Source organism: Poecilia formosa, unplaced genomic scaffold, assembly GCF_000485575.1.
Source record: "Poecilia formosa unplaced genomic scaffold, Poecilia_formosa-5.1.2 Scaffold207, whole genome shotgun sequence".
Classification (NCBI taxonomy): Eukaryota; Metazoa; Chordata; class Actinopteri; order Cyprinodontiformes; family Poeciliidae; genus Poecilia; species Poecilia formosa.
In genome coordinates, this window is record NW_006800146.1 from 556253 (window position 1) to 571542 (window position 15290).

General features: G+C 37.7%; 2 protein-coding genes across 2 annotated transcripts; one reads left to right on the top strand and one right to left on the bottom strand.

Annotated features, from left to right (window-relative positions):
- The first annotated feature begins 4507 nt into the window (after positions 1 to 4507).
- On the top strand, positions 4508 to 7578 carry LOC103148530 (adenine phosphoribosyltransferase). The gene is made up of 5 exons (XM_007567339.2): positions 4508 to 4789; positions 4891 to 4984; positions 5201 to 5347; positions 6834 to 6929; positions 7009 to 7578. Exons 1-5 carry the CDS (start codon positions 4523 to 4525, stop codon positions 7149 to 7151), a joined length of 747 nt encoding a protein of 248 aa, XP_007567401.2. The 5' UTR covers positions 4508 to 4522; the 3' UTR covers positions 7152 to 7578.
- rab34a (RAB34, member RAS oncogene family a) lies at positions 7190 to 15126 on the bottom strand. Its single transcript, XM_007567340.2, has 11 exons — positions 14907 to 15126; positions 13446 to 13542; positions 13267 to 13358; positions 13119 to 13184; positions 12039 to 12140; positions 11886 to 11950; positions 11732 to 11783; positions 11564 to 11645; positions 10443 to 10533; positions 9310 to 9417; positions 7190 to 9234 (listed from the first exon to the last, which is right to left on the bottom strand). Exons 1-11 carry the CDS (start codon positions 15014 to 15016, stop codon positions 9170 to 9172), a joined length of 930 nt encoding a protein of 309 aa, XP_007567402.1. The 5' UTR covers positions 15017 to 15126; the 3' UTR covers positions 7190 to 9169.
- Positions 15127 to 15290: the final 164 nt, after the last annotated feature.

Below are 15290 nucleotides of genomic sequence, written 5' to 3' on the forward strand. Positions count from 1 at the left end.
GAGGAACAGGAAGTGTATTATAATGGTTCCTCATGATATCAGTATATATTTTTTCTGTCAGTTCTGTTTCAAACTGCTTGATCTTGTCCTTTAGCTGGGGGTTTTCCATGGATTCTGCACACAGTCTCTCAATTTGAGGTTTGATGGACTGAAAATCCAGTTTAGGGATTTGGTCCATCTTGGCATGGTCAAGTAGTTTCACCCTCTCCTCATCTGACAAAGCTCCAGGGGACATCAGTTTGGTTGGGCTACCTGTGCCATATTTCAGTTTCACCACATTGGTCTCACTTGAATCCTTGACCGAGGTCTCCAAAGACGACACCATGCGGGTGAACTGGTCATTGGCAAATCTGGAAAACTCAGGTTTTCTGACTATTTCTTCTTTTCCAGCAAGATCAGCTTTGCCTTTTGACAGGAGAAGGTTCCTGATATCACCTACAACATTCTTCAAGTTAAAATGAGGTGCACATGGACAGTGTGGACCTATTTCTGCAACTGAACCCTCAGCCTTACGGTAGTGAAGGTCGTCGATAATTGTTTTGCTGATTCCGTCTGCAACTTCATTCAATTCTAAAGCATCCATTGACGGAGAAGATCCTGCGTCATCCCCAGCCCCGTTGCTGACGTCTGAATCGTCTGAATATTTCTCTAATATCTCAGTGACACCTTCACAAACTGAGGCCATAGAAAAAACTGAATTTACACCAGCAGGAACAGCAGCAGTTTCTGATTCAGTTGTAGGTCTGCCTGAGATTCGCTTTTTTGTGAAGTATCTTTCGGCGCATCTCGACCTGACTATGTTTATATGGTCTCGGAGACACTGAGATGTGTTGGAAACCATTTTGTTTAAATTTTTCAGGTTAGAAATGCAGCCACTTGCAAATACAGCAGGTGGTTCAGGAATACTAGAGGTTTCTTTGATCCTATTTGCGATGGATGTTACTTTTTCAGATATCTCCTGTTCCATCAATGAGTTTAACTCCATGCCATGGTCACAGACCTCTGGTGGCACCTCCAGAACGGTGGCCATTTCTGTGGAAATCATATTGGTCAAATGCACACTGATGTCTTCATCTGGAATTTCACTCTCCATGCCTGGCACAATGCTTTCCTCCATTACTGGCACCAGGAGTGTCAATGAATTTTCCACACATTGCTGGAAAATGTTGTTAAGCATGTCAGACATAACGCCTGTTATATGTGAATCCCTTAAGCCCTGTGAAAGCAAGGTCCACTGTGCTGGTGACAGTGTGTTTAAAAGAGGTAATATGATGTCCTCCAAATTGTCAATGGAGATGTGGATGTCTCTTTTCGCTTGGTTGTTTGACTCGGCCATTTTTCAAAGATTTTTTTAAAACATTATTATTATTATTTCAAAGTTTTCTGTAAAGATATGATGTTCTACTCACCACGGCTTCTCTTTTCGGAATGATGTATTGTTTAGAAACTAAACAATATGTAGCAGTAAGTTGCCTTTGATAATTATTCACGTCACAATTCATTATGACGTAGTCCTCCTTTGCACAAACCTTACGACACGCATGCGTATAAGACAAGACTTGTTTATCGAACGCCCTCCTGAGAAGAGCCTGTGGAAGATTGACGCCTCCACTGTCACGTGGTCTACTTAGCTCTGTAACCATAGAAACACAGACTGCGCCTTAAACTATAATTTAGCATTCTTCCTGATCATTTAATGTATCAGCCTAGATTATGAAGCCATAAACCAAGTTGTATAATTAAATTGACGCGTTAAAGTTCCTACCTGCTAACGTTATCCACATAAAGCGTCAGCTGCCACCTCCAATTAGAAACTAATACGAGGGAAGTGGAAGAAAAATATAATATAACGATTTTGATTTACCAAGATGGCGTCGCGGCAGAAGCGCTCCAAAGTATGGTTACATCACACACACAAAGAAAGGAAGAAAGAAAGAAAGAAAAGACAATACTAGGGCCAGTTGCAACATGTGCAGACATTTAATCACAATAAAATGTAATGGTTCATTCGTTGCTTAGCGACCGTGGTGATCCTCAAACGGGGGCGGGGGGAGGAGGTGAGCTTTGAGCACATCGTCATCCACCAGTCCAGTGATGAAGAGATGGGAGAAATTGAGTACTCAGGCAAATATTGTATCATCAGAACGTTTTTAAGATGACTATATAAAAGCGATGTACAACTGAGCTGTTTTATATGTTGCAGTCCTTTAATTTAATGTTACAGCATCAACAACCCAATTAGTCTTTAACAAATTAATTTATTCAATGCATTTACTTGGAGACATTGTAAAGTAGAGTTTTGTATCAATTATAGTAACTTATTTTACTACTTGTTATAGTCATGTAGATATGAAACAACAGGCGCCCCAAGATGGAACCTTGGGGTACCTCAAGTGATTTTGTCTGCTCCAAAGAGAAGTTACCTGCTGAGTCAAAGAATCCCTGTTTTTCAGGTAAAAACTCCAACCAGTCAAGTACCAGAGAGTCCAACCCACACGTAAAACACTCGTAACTTTGGATGTAACATGAAGTGTGCGAAAGACGCTGAGGTTTGAATACTCCTTTTTTGTTTTGGATGGAGTCAGCTAAAAGACAAAGTTGTTTTCACGTCTGAAATCTCTGGCCTGTCAGTGGGGTTTAAAGGTGAAGAAATAGACTCAGACATCCAAAAGAGTACAAAGCCAAGTTTATTAGCTCGTCTCATGAAAGTCCTGAATGAAGTGATTCTCCCATGATCCTGATTGCCCTCTGATTCATAACAGGGACACAACAAAGAGTCTAGTGTTCAACAGTCTGCTCACGCAAGCTGAAAACTCCCTCCAGAATGTTTTACTTTACATAAAATTAGCTTTTCTAAAGGTTTTTTTTCCTTTCAGCAACCATGATCGACACACACAAGCTGTCATATTTAACTGAAAAACTTGAAAAACATCAAGCCAAGAAATTAAAAAATAAAGCCCATAAATAAACAATAGTTTGTAAGTTTTCCAATCGATAAGGCAGACTTCCAAGTAAGTGTAAATTTATGCAATATCTCTAGATATAAACTTTACATAACGGAACCTTAGCTATGTAAAAAAATCTGGAGAAAAATGCATGGTTGTCTGTTGCAGCAACTGCATGAAATGCTGAAATTGACATAATAATGGAAAATATCAGTTTCACATTCTTTCTTGTACAATTAATATGGATATTTATGAATGTATTAGAGATTTTGTAGACAAAGGGGGGGGAAAAAGGAATACATTTCTGCCAACACATTTGTGAGCTCCAAAAGTCAAAACATTTCTAGAAAAAAAACTCAAAAGTTTCAATAATAATCAAATACATTTTCTAGAAAAAACATGGAAATTTCCTATGTTGTGATGACTTCCTGAAGGCAGAGTTTCAGAAAGAGAAGGAGCTTCTTAAAGAGACAAGGTCCCAATTTCAAGGTGATAAATTACAAAGTCAATTTTCTTTAAAGCCATATTTGACATATTTATGTAGCATTTTTATCAATCAATCAATCAATAAATCAAACTTTATTTGAATAGCGCATTTCAGCAACAAGGCATTTCAAAGTGCTTTACATCATAACAAACACAAAAACAGTCATGCAACATAGAATCAACAATCAAAACATTACTTAAGTCAAGCACCATCATGAAATTCGTAATTGATTATGTTTCAAATAAAACTCTAAACAGGTGGGGTTTTAGTCGAGATTTGAAGGAACTCAGTGTTTCAGCTGTTTTACAGTTTTCTGGAAGTTTGTTTCAAATTTGTGGTGCATAGAAGTGGAATGCAGCTTTTCCTCGTTTGGTTCTGGTTCTGGGGATGCAGAGCAGAACCAGAAGACCTGAGGGGTCTGGAAGGTTGATACAACAACAGCAGATCTTTAATGTATTGTGGTGCTAAGTTGTTCAGTGATTTATAAACTAACAGTATTTTAAAATCTATTCTTTGAGCTACAGGGAGCCAGTGTAGGGACTTTAAAACTGGTGTGATGTGCTCTATCTTCCTGGTTTTAGTCTGAACGCGAGCAGCAGTGTTCTGGACCAGCTGCAGCCTTTTGATTAATTTGTTGGACAGACCTGTGAAGACGCTGTTGCAGTAATCAATACAACTAAAGATACATGCATGGATGAGTTTCTCTAGATCTCGCTGAGACATAAGTCCTCTAATCCTGGAGATGTTCTTCAGGTGATGGAAGGCCGACTTTGTGACTGTCTTAATGTGACTCTGAAGGTTCAGGTCAGAGTCCATCACTACTCCCAGGATTTGGGCCTGATCGCTAGGTTTTAGTTGTAATAACTGAAGCTGTGCATTGACTCTAGATCGCGCTCCTTTTTATGTCCAAAAATAATAACTTCAGTTGTATAACAACTGAACTAACATAGTTACTTGACTATGTTATGAAATGATTCTATGTGGCTGGAAATTACTCCCCCTTTAACAATATCGGAACATTAGGAATTCTTTATGAAGTTACCTAATTTTTACCTACTTTAAAGTCTAGCTCTAACAGCAGAGTGAGTCTATGACAGAGTCCAGTCCCACCCACCAGCACCAGTCACCCCTCTGGAATCCGATACAGGCAAGTGTCTCATTCCCAGTCTTGCTAATTTTCCTCCCCAAGTTTCTCCCTCTGGCTGCACAGACCGCAGCGTCGCAGCCACTTCAGATGGACGTGCTGGACGTTCCCGCAGACCGCCAGAAAGGATGGTACCTTTCACTCATGGCCCCCAACACAAAAGGACCAGAGTTCGCCTGGTTGGACCCGTCCAGACTCTACTGCAACTCGCAGGTCTGATAAGAGAGAAGCAGTGCGCGCTCCGATCTGTAGCTGCTGGTTTATTAACGCTTTGCATGGTGTAAATTCTCCCTGTCGGTTTGGATTTGATCCAGGCTCTGGCAGACTGCGTCAAAGACCTTCTGGGTCCATTTCACAGCGACCCCGTTGACCTGGTTGCCGGGATCGATGCCATGGGATTTATTCTTGGTGAGAAAACAAAGTTGTTTATTTTGAATGGGGAAGAGCAAACACAGTTCAGACCGATCTTATTCAGAACGGCTGCTACTACTGTGTGACTGCAGAAGATGGGGAAACCTGACCCCTTCAGGGTGCAATGCTAAATTTAGATATAACTGATATAAACTTGTCTCTCACACATGGTGTGACTGTGAGGGTTTTCTGTCTTTTTTATTTTGTTTTAAGGGGCTTCAGTCGCCACGACTCTTGGAAAAGGTTTCCTGGCCATTCGTAAAGCGTGTCATCTGTGTGTAGCGACCCAAAACCAGAACTACACAGACTACACAGGAAGAGAAAAGACTATGGAAGTAAGACTGGATGTGCTAAAACCAGGTTAATCATCACATTTTACTTAAGTTACACAATCACTTCTTAGAATTTTTTTTGTTTGTTTTTTTAAAGACACCTAAAAGATTTAAAACCAAAGATTCAACCAAATTAGTTCAGTCTTGTTAAACTAAGAATGTCTCACAAAAAAAAGTCAAAAATAACTGCTTAAAGTATGAAAGAAAAGCTTTATTTTTTGTTTTCTGTCAGTTATGTGACTATATTGAAGCTAAAAACTAATGAGCACTATTTGATGATTGTTAGGGTAAGAAAACATCCCACTCTGTGATGGTCGCAATAAATCAAAGTGCAGTCATCATTAAAAATGGCGGCAAAATTGCAAAAAGTGAAATCCGAGTTTCACCTCAATGTTTTCTGTGATAAAGCACAAAACACATTTTCATAAGTAGATATTTTAAAGCACTTAAGGAATTGAGATATTTACGTTTTTATAACCAAGTGTTAGTTTGACTCAGAGCTGTCAGTGGGTCACGGGAAATGAAGGACTTAATAATTTCCAAGCCGTTCTTTGCAACAGTGCCATCTAGTGATGGTAAGAGTGCATTGCAGTTTACATATACCACATAGACAAGTTCACCTTTTTTCTATCTGCCTAAAGGTAAGTCAGACCAAACTTCTTGTTTTATGTCAGTTAGTTTCTATTTGCTAAGTTCCAAAATAATAAGACAGAATATGTCAGATTTATTTATTAGTGTCTTACAAAAATGTAATTAAATTCAATTATATAATAAATAATAAACTGGCCACTATTCTATCAAAACGTTATACAGCTTCAATCTATCAATTTAAAACCTGTTTATAGTTTGAGGCTTCAAATAGTTTTAAATATCTATATTCATCCATATTTTGGGAAAATCTTGGATGTTATTGCTCCAAACAATTTCTATTTTTTGATCTGTTAACCTCTAACTTGTTGACAATCAATAAATAAAACCTTTCATTTGCAACACTTGACCTAATGTTGTTTTTCTACACCAGGACTGGGCTAAAATCATACTTGTAGGCCAAATAAAATATAATTTTTTTGTTGTTTTTAAATTAAACATTTTTTTATCATAGCAACAGGATTGTAGATCCAAAACCTCAAATGGTTTCTGTATGTTTTTCTTGTCAAACAAAATGCTTCGGTGCAGTTTTCTTCTAATTTTGGGCTCAGGTGAAGAAAACAGGAAAAATATTTCTGTCCTCAGCAACTAAACCCATATGTAGGTCAGCCTTCATTTGAAAACACAATTTAAATGTAAATTTGGATACACCAAGGTGTTTTTTAAGACAATGAGTGAAAACAGAATGCTCACTTTGTGTTTCATCAAACATTTTTGTATGTAGATTTTGATTTAAAAGTTGTAGTTTCTGTCCTAATTTACTCTTGAATTCTGGTCTGGCAAAAGATGGGTCCAGGGTCTGCACTTTGACACCCTTGTTCTTCAATGCTAAAACTGAAGCTCCTTTTGGACGTGTTCTTCTGCAGGTCTGAGGGTTTTGCTGGTGGACCAGTGGATAGAGACGGGCGGCACGATGAGGGCCGCCATCCAGCTGGTGGAGAACCTGGGAGCCACGGTCACAGGTCAGCTGGCGTGGAGGCCTCACTGACCAATCAGAGCTCAGCAACTGAATTTGGACTTGTCTCCTGGTTTGCTGTGCAGGTGTGGCAGCCGTGGCCATCGAGAACACGGAGGGAGGGAAGTGGATCAAGGAAAACTACAAGTTCTCCCACTGCATCCCAGAAGGGCTGCAGAGCCAAGTGGACAGGAAACACCTGGACTCTTTCAAGAGCTTCACCAAGTAGAGGCGACTCTCCGCAAAGACAACTAAGACGCATTTTGCATGAAACACTTTAATTTGCATAGAGATACTGTGACATAGTAGGTTTAATATTTTTTTTACTAACTAAAATAATTTGACATGATTGTATTACTGGCATGAAATAAAAAAAAAAGATTAAACACTTAATGATTAAACAGCAACGACTAGTCAATGCAAACGGAAAACAGATTCAGTCACTGATTTGATAGAAAGTAATGTAAAACATACACATCAGGATTCCTGGAAATGTTTTTAAAGTATGGAGCAGTGAGCAGCATGAGGTGAGCCAGCAAAGATGGTGATCATCTAAGAGTGTGGTTTAGAAATGAATTTATCCACGATCAGTGTTTACAACGCTCAGCCTAAGTCTGTAATAAATGGCAGCTTTATGCTGAAATGACAGTAATGTACTTTTGTGACAACTTTTATTGCAGTAGCATAATCTCACACTGATCCAACCTTTAATGTGAGCACATTTTTGTGGAGAGTAAAGACTATAGATCAGTAATAATAATAAAATCACAAGTCTTATAGTAATTTGAAATTGTGTAATGTTATTACAAATAACATTATTATTTTGGTAACACTTTATTTGACAGGTTTGCATAAGACATTGCACTGTCATAATTATAACATCATAACATCATGTCATGATGATGGAGTCTATATGAATGTTTCCGACTGTTGTCATGAAGCGTCGTTCGGTAAATAATGACACTTTTAATGAGAAGTTGCATTAAAACTTGCCTTAAAAGTCTATTAAAATTGTCAACTTTGCATAAAAAGTGTTCATATTTACCGAATGACACTTCATGACATCAGTCGTAAACATTCCTGAAGACTCCTTCATCATCATGACAGGTGTTATGTTATGATTATGATAATGTCATGTCAGTCTTATGCATGTCAAATAAAGTGTTACCATTATTTTTTCTTCTGTGGGGGTCAGGGTGTTCACATATCCTTTACAATGTCTTAAATGACTTGAAGAAAATGTAAGTTGGAATTAAACACATTAATCACAGGTCTTAAATTTTTGTTGTGGCTATGAAGGTTTTATTCTTACGAGACGTTTATGTCAAGGTTATTACAGTTAACAAAAACTAACAAAATAAAGAAAACTGAGATTGAGAAAACATTTTTTGCTAACTGAAATAAGTAATGGTAATTAAAGGTTAAAAACTAGAACCAACAGGAACTATATTGTTTGTTTATAAAACTAACTAAACATACTGAATTTAGAGAAATCCTGTTTTAGTGTTTTGTTTCAATTGTTCAAATTCAGGCGGACAAGTACTCCCAGGTTAGTAAGTAAAAGTTCACAGCCACGATGAAAATTAGAAAAAAAAAAATACTGAGAAAAATGAAGAGTGTCATTCAGTTTAAAGTAAGGAATGCCAGTAGTTTTGTATTAAAAATGTTTTCACCCACATAATAATTGCACTTAAATTAAAGGTTGGATTTAATAATTTTTTCAGTATGAAAATGTGCTACAGCCTTAAAAGGTACATTCATACTAAGACAATTTACATATTTTTAGCAAGTTGCCAGAACATCTAAACGGCAACAAAGGAGTTAAGGGGAGGAAGCAATGATCTAAAAAGTGGGAGTTGGGAAAAACAATCAAAACTTTACCTATGTGTTTGAGCTAAAAATGCAATAAGTAATTGATTCTGAAAAACTCTACAGCAGCAAAACTGGAGCTACAAGCTGAGTAAGCATCTGAAAACTCTTTGGCAGTTTGATGGCAGCACTATCGCTCTGTGTTAAAGTCCACCACAAATATTCTCACTTTTCCTGCTGGTCAAGAAAAAAAAAAATAATGATACAGACTGTAAACATGCCATGAAATGCTCCCCTCTTTTTCTAGCCACAGAAATCCTCCCAACTAAGCTGGACGGCAGCCACACTCAACCACCGCTGAGAAAAAGTCTCATTCAGAGTCTGTGCGTTTGTTTTAAAAAAAAATAAAAATAAAAAAATAAAACCTTTATCCCATCCTTACTGACAGCAGTTGGCCTGCTTCTTCTTTGTGGCGTACAGATTGCTTGAAGTGCTGTTGATTCCTAAACACATCAACAAAGAAGAGTGTTAACTTGTGGGACGTTTGTTTAACTTCCTGAGACAGTTCACATACTCACTGACAACATCGCCAATCTGCCTCGACCCGCTTTTCTCCAACTCGGCGAGAACGTTTGTCTCAAAGGCCAGAGCGGCGACTCGAAAGAAGAACTCTTTGACGTTTTCCCCTGAAGAAAAGCAGCCACAGATCTGTTAGAGGCCAGTGAGAAATCACTGTAGTGACTAAGTCACACTTCGCATGTCTGTTTCTTAAAAATATTTTTCCTAATTTTCTTCTTTTTTTTTTTAACTGCTATTGACACAAGCCTTAAAGTGTCGGAAATGATGTTAGCATTTATGCTAAGAATGCTAAACAAATACAGTAGACCTGAGTCATTATTCACAGATTTTCCTGGTGAACATAACTCCAAATTATTTATGAAAAATTTGCCTGTTTTGTATTTTCGTAGAGTATATCCCAAATATTTGAAATAAAATGCAGCAGCAGAAGCTGAAATACCTTGGCACAGTGCTAACTGACATGCTATGCAGTGATGGTCAACATAAGGAAGACTGTGGACGTGAGCTTCTGCAGAAGTGCAAAGATGATTTCCACTCTTTAATGTATATTATGTATTAGGGTATATCTGGTGTTTGAATTATTATAATATATTACAAGTGTTTTATGAGTCGTCTTAAGTATTCAGAGTTTTGCTGTTCATGGACAGTTTTGCTTTTTCACCCTCAAAACAGTCAGAATGTTAAACTACTAGCATAAAAGCTAAACAGTCAGCATGATTACTAGAATGTTAAACTCAGAGGTTTTACTACTAAATTGCTTGTTTGACTTTGAATACATTTTAAACTGTTGCCTTTTATGGATGCTAGTTGTTTTTTGACTTGAGAAAAAGTAAAGCTATTTTACTTATTGTCAGCCACAGATTACGCTAAACATCATAAAGGGTAAACAGAGACATATTTTCTAAAAAAAAAGAAAATATATTTTAAATTCTTTTATCTTCGTGTTAACCTGCACGTCTATCTTCTGTCACTTTGCTGCTCTTACACCAGAATTTCCTCACAGTTGGGACAATATAGCATATTTTTATCCCACTTTATGATTTACACAGAGAGTGATTGGTGAGCTGTGAATGCGAAGGTGGTACATCAGACATTAAAACAATCTTCACAGGCATTAAATGTATCGACTCACCCGTCAGCGATGAGACAGCCCAGTACTCGGCATGAATCTCTCTCGCAAATTTCATGGCGTCTTGTTCGATCCGGGAATACTGAGCAGGGGACTGTTTAAGATGGCAGGAGAAACCAGGGAGTGCTTTCTAATATTTATTAAAACCATGTTCATTTTCATTTGAAATATGTACAGTTGTATTTAAAATGTTACAACATTTATTTATTGAAGCTTATTTCAAAAGCATCATATGAAAATCACAACATTTAAGAAGGTATTAAAAATACTTTTCATTAAGTCAAAGTTACACTATTATTAAGATTATTATTAAATTGTTGGTCTGTGTGATATTCTGATATTAAATGTCACGTTTCATTAGTTATGAGCAGAAAATCATGATAATTAGCAAAACGTACAGGATAAAAAACACCAATCTGTTTAACTAATCTATATAACATGTTATTTAGTGAACTCATTTACTGAAATATTCAATTCAATTCAATCCAATTCAAACTTTATTAATGAAAAGGTATTCTGATTCATAGTAGAGATCAAAAATAAAAAAGGGAAATAAGAGAGAAGAAAATAGAAATCAAATAAATGAAGTTTTTGATATTATCCTATTTTACTGAATTTATATAATTGTGTGTATTTGGTAGATAATTTGATAAGCCAATGTTTCTTGAGTGGAGAACTTGCCAATAACTCTTGCAATGTAATGTAACTAGATGAGTGACGTGAGAATACAGGAATTGCACATATTTATGCAAATTATGCATAAAGTTGTAAAATTTTAAAAGACTATATTAGACGATACAATTCATCTGTAATTCACCACTAGCAGCAAAGCAAAAGAGGAATTTTTATGAGAATCAGGCGAAAGTTGAAGAGCTCAGACTCATCTCAAAAACAGCCAATATTCCTGCCTCAGTCAGAAAAGCTTTTGGGGTTTTTATGAAACATTCCTGAGGTTTCAACCAGAAGAAGAACACAAACTGTATGTGTACGTGTGCGTGCGGGTGCGTGCGTGCATGTGTGTGCGTGTGTGTGTGTGTCTGGCATTGACCCAAGCACTTCCAGTAAAAAAAAACAACATAACACATCCACAGGCAGTGTCCACTTTCAACAGCATTTAGACTCACACTCAGGTCCTTTTTTGTGCCAACGAGGAAGAGCTGGACGCTGGTGGGGTCATTCTCTTTCAAGGCGTCCTCCAGCCACTGCCTGCAGCAATAAAACATGGCAGGACATCAACCAGAGCGAGGCAGAAATCATGAGTCCAGCAACACTCTCGTGATCAGAGAGCTTACTTGGCGTGGCCCAGAGAGGCGATGTCGTTCACGTCAAATGCGATTATCACAACTGAGGAAAGAAGAACATTTAACTTGAAGCCTTTTTAATTTTTTTCCAATACCTATTTCCTGTTTAATTCGCGGTATATTTGGAAAAGCTGGACGGACGAACCCTGAGCTCCTCTGTAGTAAGTCGAAGCGATGCACTTGAACCTTTCCTGGCCTGCAGTGTCCCAACTGTAATGGAGCAAAAACTCAGCAAAGTCACAGCAACTGGATTAAATAAATAATAAATAAATAAAAAAGAAGAAATAATCAGACTCACAGCTGCAGACTGAAAGGGACGCCGAGCACCTCAAAGCGCTCCATCTCAAAGTCAACACCGATGGTCGCTTTGTAGTTTTTATCGAAGGCATCCTTGCAAAATCTAAAGCAGAAATCTGGTTTAAATTTCCAGACTACTGGGTCACGTTGCTCACACAGCTATCCTTTTTCATTTTTGTAAATATCTACTATTGAAAATGTGTTTTCACATTTATAGATTTCATGTCCTTTGTTCTCAACATTTTCAATACTTTTGCATACATTTCTATTTTGAAAGCAGGACTTCATGTCTTTCTTCTCAAAACTTGTAATGCTTGTACTGTGTTGATTTTGGCTGGGTGAACAAAATCCTACCTAATATCAGTAGCTAATAGCAATCAGTAGCACCGTTATGCTGACGTTATTTCTCCCTACATCCTGTGGGTGGCACAGGTTGCTACAATCGATAGCAGCAACACTCTCATGAGTGTTTAAAAGATCAACGATACAATTAATCTATAATTCACTATAATTCACCACTAGCAGTGTTAGAAGTTTCTTCTAACACCCGCTAGAGGGAAACAAACACACCCAATACAATACGTTAATTATATTGGCTGAGAAGTTGCCAGGCGACTGAGCCAAAAGGCAGTTCCATGTTTCATAAGCAAGCAGAGAGCCTAAGTGTGAGCGTGAGGAGAAGTTTTGAGTATAAGCATTACAAGATTTGAGAAGAAGTCCTGCTTTCAAAATAAAAATGTAAGCAAAAGTCTTAAAAGTTTTGAGAACAAAAGACATGAAATCCTGTTTTCAGACTGAAAATGCTTGCTCTTGGATTATGGCAGAAAAATTCCTCCATATTCCTGGAGGAAACATACCAATTATGTTTGACAGGACAATATTTAACGCAAGTTCACTCTCCTTCCTGCTATCTTTAATAATTTAACTACAAACACAGTTACACTCACTACTAATACTCATCAATGTTTGCAGATATTCTCAGAGGTAACAAAAATAACATCCAGCTCTTAATGTTTGTACATTAGTAAATATTTTAATGAATAAATCACGCTTCATGCATTCATTAGCCTGCAGCGTTTACCTATTAATCAGGCAGGTTTTCCCCACAGCCAGATCACCGACCACGATGACCTTGGAGATTTTAAATCTGACACAAGGAATGGTAGAAGAGTCAGCCAATGAAACCACATCAAACCGAGCTCACAGAGAGTTCAGGTGTCCATTCTCACCCCACAGTGCCGGTCCGCTGCTCCTTGCAGGCCATCCTCACTTTGTTGTTGAATTCTTCCGTAATGTGAAGAGCCGCCTCCTTTCTGAAAGCCTAAAATCAAGAGAAAGGAAGATGAAAGTGAGAGCAATATTGATTTTCTAAAACAATAAAGTTGACGCTCCCACTTTTGATTTTCACCTGAGGCAGCTGAGCGATGACCCGGTCCCGGCGAACCGGAGGAAAAACGCTCATGCCTGAAACTCTGAGAGACATTAAGCCTCGAGGTAAACGACGTCTGGACGAGAAAAACACAAACATTTCAACTGCTGCCATAGTGCAGGGATAATGAAAAAGGTGTGTGTTGTGTGGATCAAGAAAATTGACAGATTTGACGTTTGTGAAGTGCATGTGCCACTTTTGATGCCATCTTGTTCAGAATAGTGCAAGTATATTGGAATAAATGATGTGGTTGCAATACAGGGTATTTGCAGGTTACAGCAAGTCGAATTTAAGACTTTAATGTCGCTTTGAATGAAATTTAAGACAGAAAAACTTTAGATACAGGGCATTTTGGGGAATCCTTTGTCCTTCTCACACTGCATATGGCTCTGTATACACTTAGCCCCCACACTGCCAAGATTAAAATGTATTTTGCAGAGAAAGCACCCAGACTCACATGGGTTAGCAACAGAAGTGAGACAGTGGCATAAACGAACAGCCAGCTGGAGATAAATTTTCGCTTAACGGGGCAGTAATATACATTTTCCAAGAACACAGTGCCATTTTATATCACAAAAAAGTAACTATGTTATTGTCAGTTTTTCTTAAAACGCTATGCAAATATGACTTAGTAATTTAACACCTTAAGTTTGGGTCTCTTTGAAAACAAATCCTGCTTTTTGGAATTTTTTTTTCTTCTGTTGAATAAAATGACTAAAATCAAAGGTAATTATTTTTCTACATTTTTCAGTGGGAGACAATGCTACTGCAATAAAAATAGACTTAAAGGCTTTCCACATATCTCTACCATTTTGGAGTGTGTGGTAAATTATTTGGTAAATTATTATTTTTGTAAACTGGGTATCAAAACACTATCAGAAATACTTTAGTGTGGCACTAGGTTATGACTTATAATGTTTATTTTTTCAAGTAAAAAAATATAATGTTAAACATGTCTGTTTTTACATATATAACATACATTTCCTAGAGATTAGTTCAGTAAATAATTTGAATAAATATTTCTCCTTCTAAATTCGTACATCTTTACTAGGTACTATTACAGCTTTATACCCGGAGGCTATATAATACAGGCTCCTACTACTACACACATATCCCGAGACTTCCTCAGAGCTACGGCAGCCTAAAGGAGCCAAAGGTTGATTACTCATGAAATGAAAGGTAGCCGGGGCAACTGTAATCAGTGCTGAGCCACTTACTGTCTTTTTTAATCCTATTGTTCATCAAAGCTCCGACTGAAGACAAAAGAAGTACAATTTACTCCATTTAGTTTCCTTCTACGTGCAGCTGTAGCGACTTTTTAAACTTTTATGTAACAACAAACCCCAAGTAAAAAGCTGAAAAGAGAGAAGGTCGCTGTGAGTTTTCTAAAGTAAACTATAGAGAGGTAGCGTTTTAGCTACAGTTGATGTTACGGGATACCTCAGCGATTCAAGATGGTCCTCTTCTATCTTACTCCCCGAAAAGACGCCTCTTGCTCCACACAAAGGCAACTCACGCTTTCCGTGTTTAGTAAAAAAAAAAGTTAACATTTATTAATGGGGCTTAAGTTAAGCCACGGAAGTTGTGGGGAGCAGCCGAGAAGGACCACAGCAGCTGCTGACTCAGTTCCCCTGGATTCATTCTTTCCTCCCACGTTTACCCCTGCTCGGCCCCCTGCTGGACAAAATGAAGAACTGCCAGGAATCTGTTGATCTAGTCTCCACTACTGCATCCCTGACAAAGGCTAAACTTTAAAAGGAAAATTATCGTTTATTTACTAAATTTGAATACACAAAAGAAAATCTGGCTTAAATCTCAGATTTC

What these genes read in the sequence shown, in the direction of transcription:
- LOC103148530 (XM_007567339.2), top strand. Translation starts at nt 4,523, where the DNA reads ATGACAGAGTCCAGTCCCACCCACCAGCACCAGTCACCCCTCTGGAAT. An exon ending in GACTCTACTGCAACTCGCAG is followed by an intron (nt 4,790 to 4,890) that starts GTCTGATAAGAG and finishes GATTTGATCCAG; the next exon opens with GCTCTGGCAGACTGCGTCAA. An exon ending in TGCCATGGGATTTATTCTTG is followed by an intron (nt 4,985 to 5,200) that starts GTGAGAAAACAA and finishes TTTTGTTTTAAG; the next exon opens with GGGCTTCAGTCGCCACGACT.
- rab34a (XM_007567340.2), bottom strand. Translation starts at nt 15,016, where the DNA reads ATGTTAACTTTTTTTTTTACTAAACACGGAAAGCGTGAGTTGCCTTTG. An exon ending in GTCCCTTTCAGTCTGCAGCT is followed by an intron (nt 11,951 to 12,038) that starts GTGAGTCTGATT and finishes GCTCCATTACAG; the next exon opens with TTGGGACACTGCAGGCCAGG. An exon ending in TTACTACAGAGGAGCTCAGG is followed by an intron (nt 11,784 to 11,885) that starts GTTCGTCCGTCC and finishes TTCTTTCCTCAG; the next exon opens with TTGTGATAATCGCATTTGAC.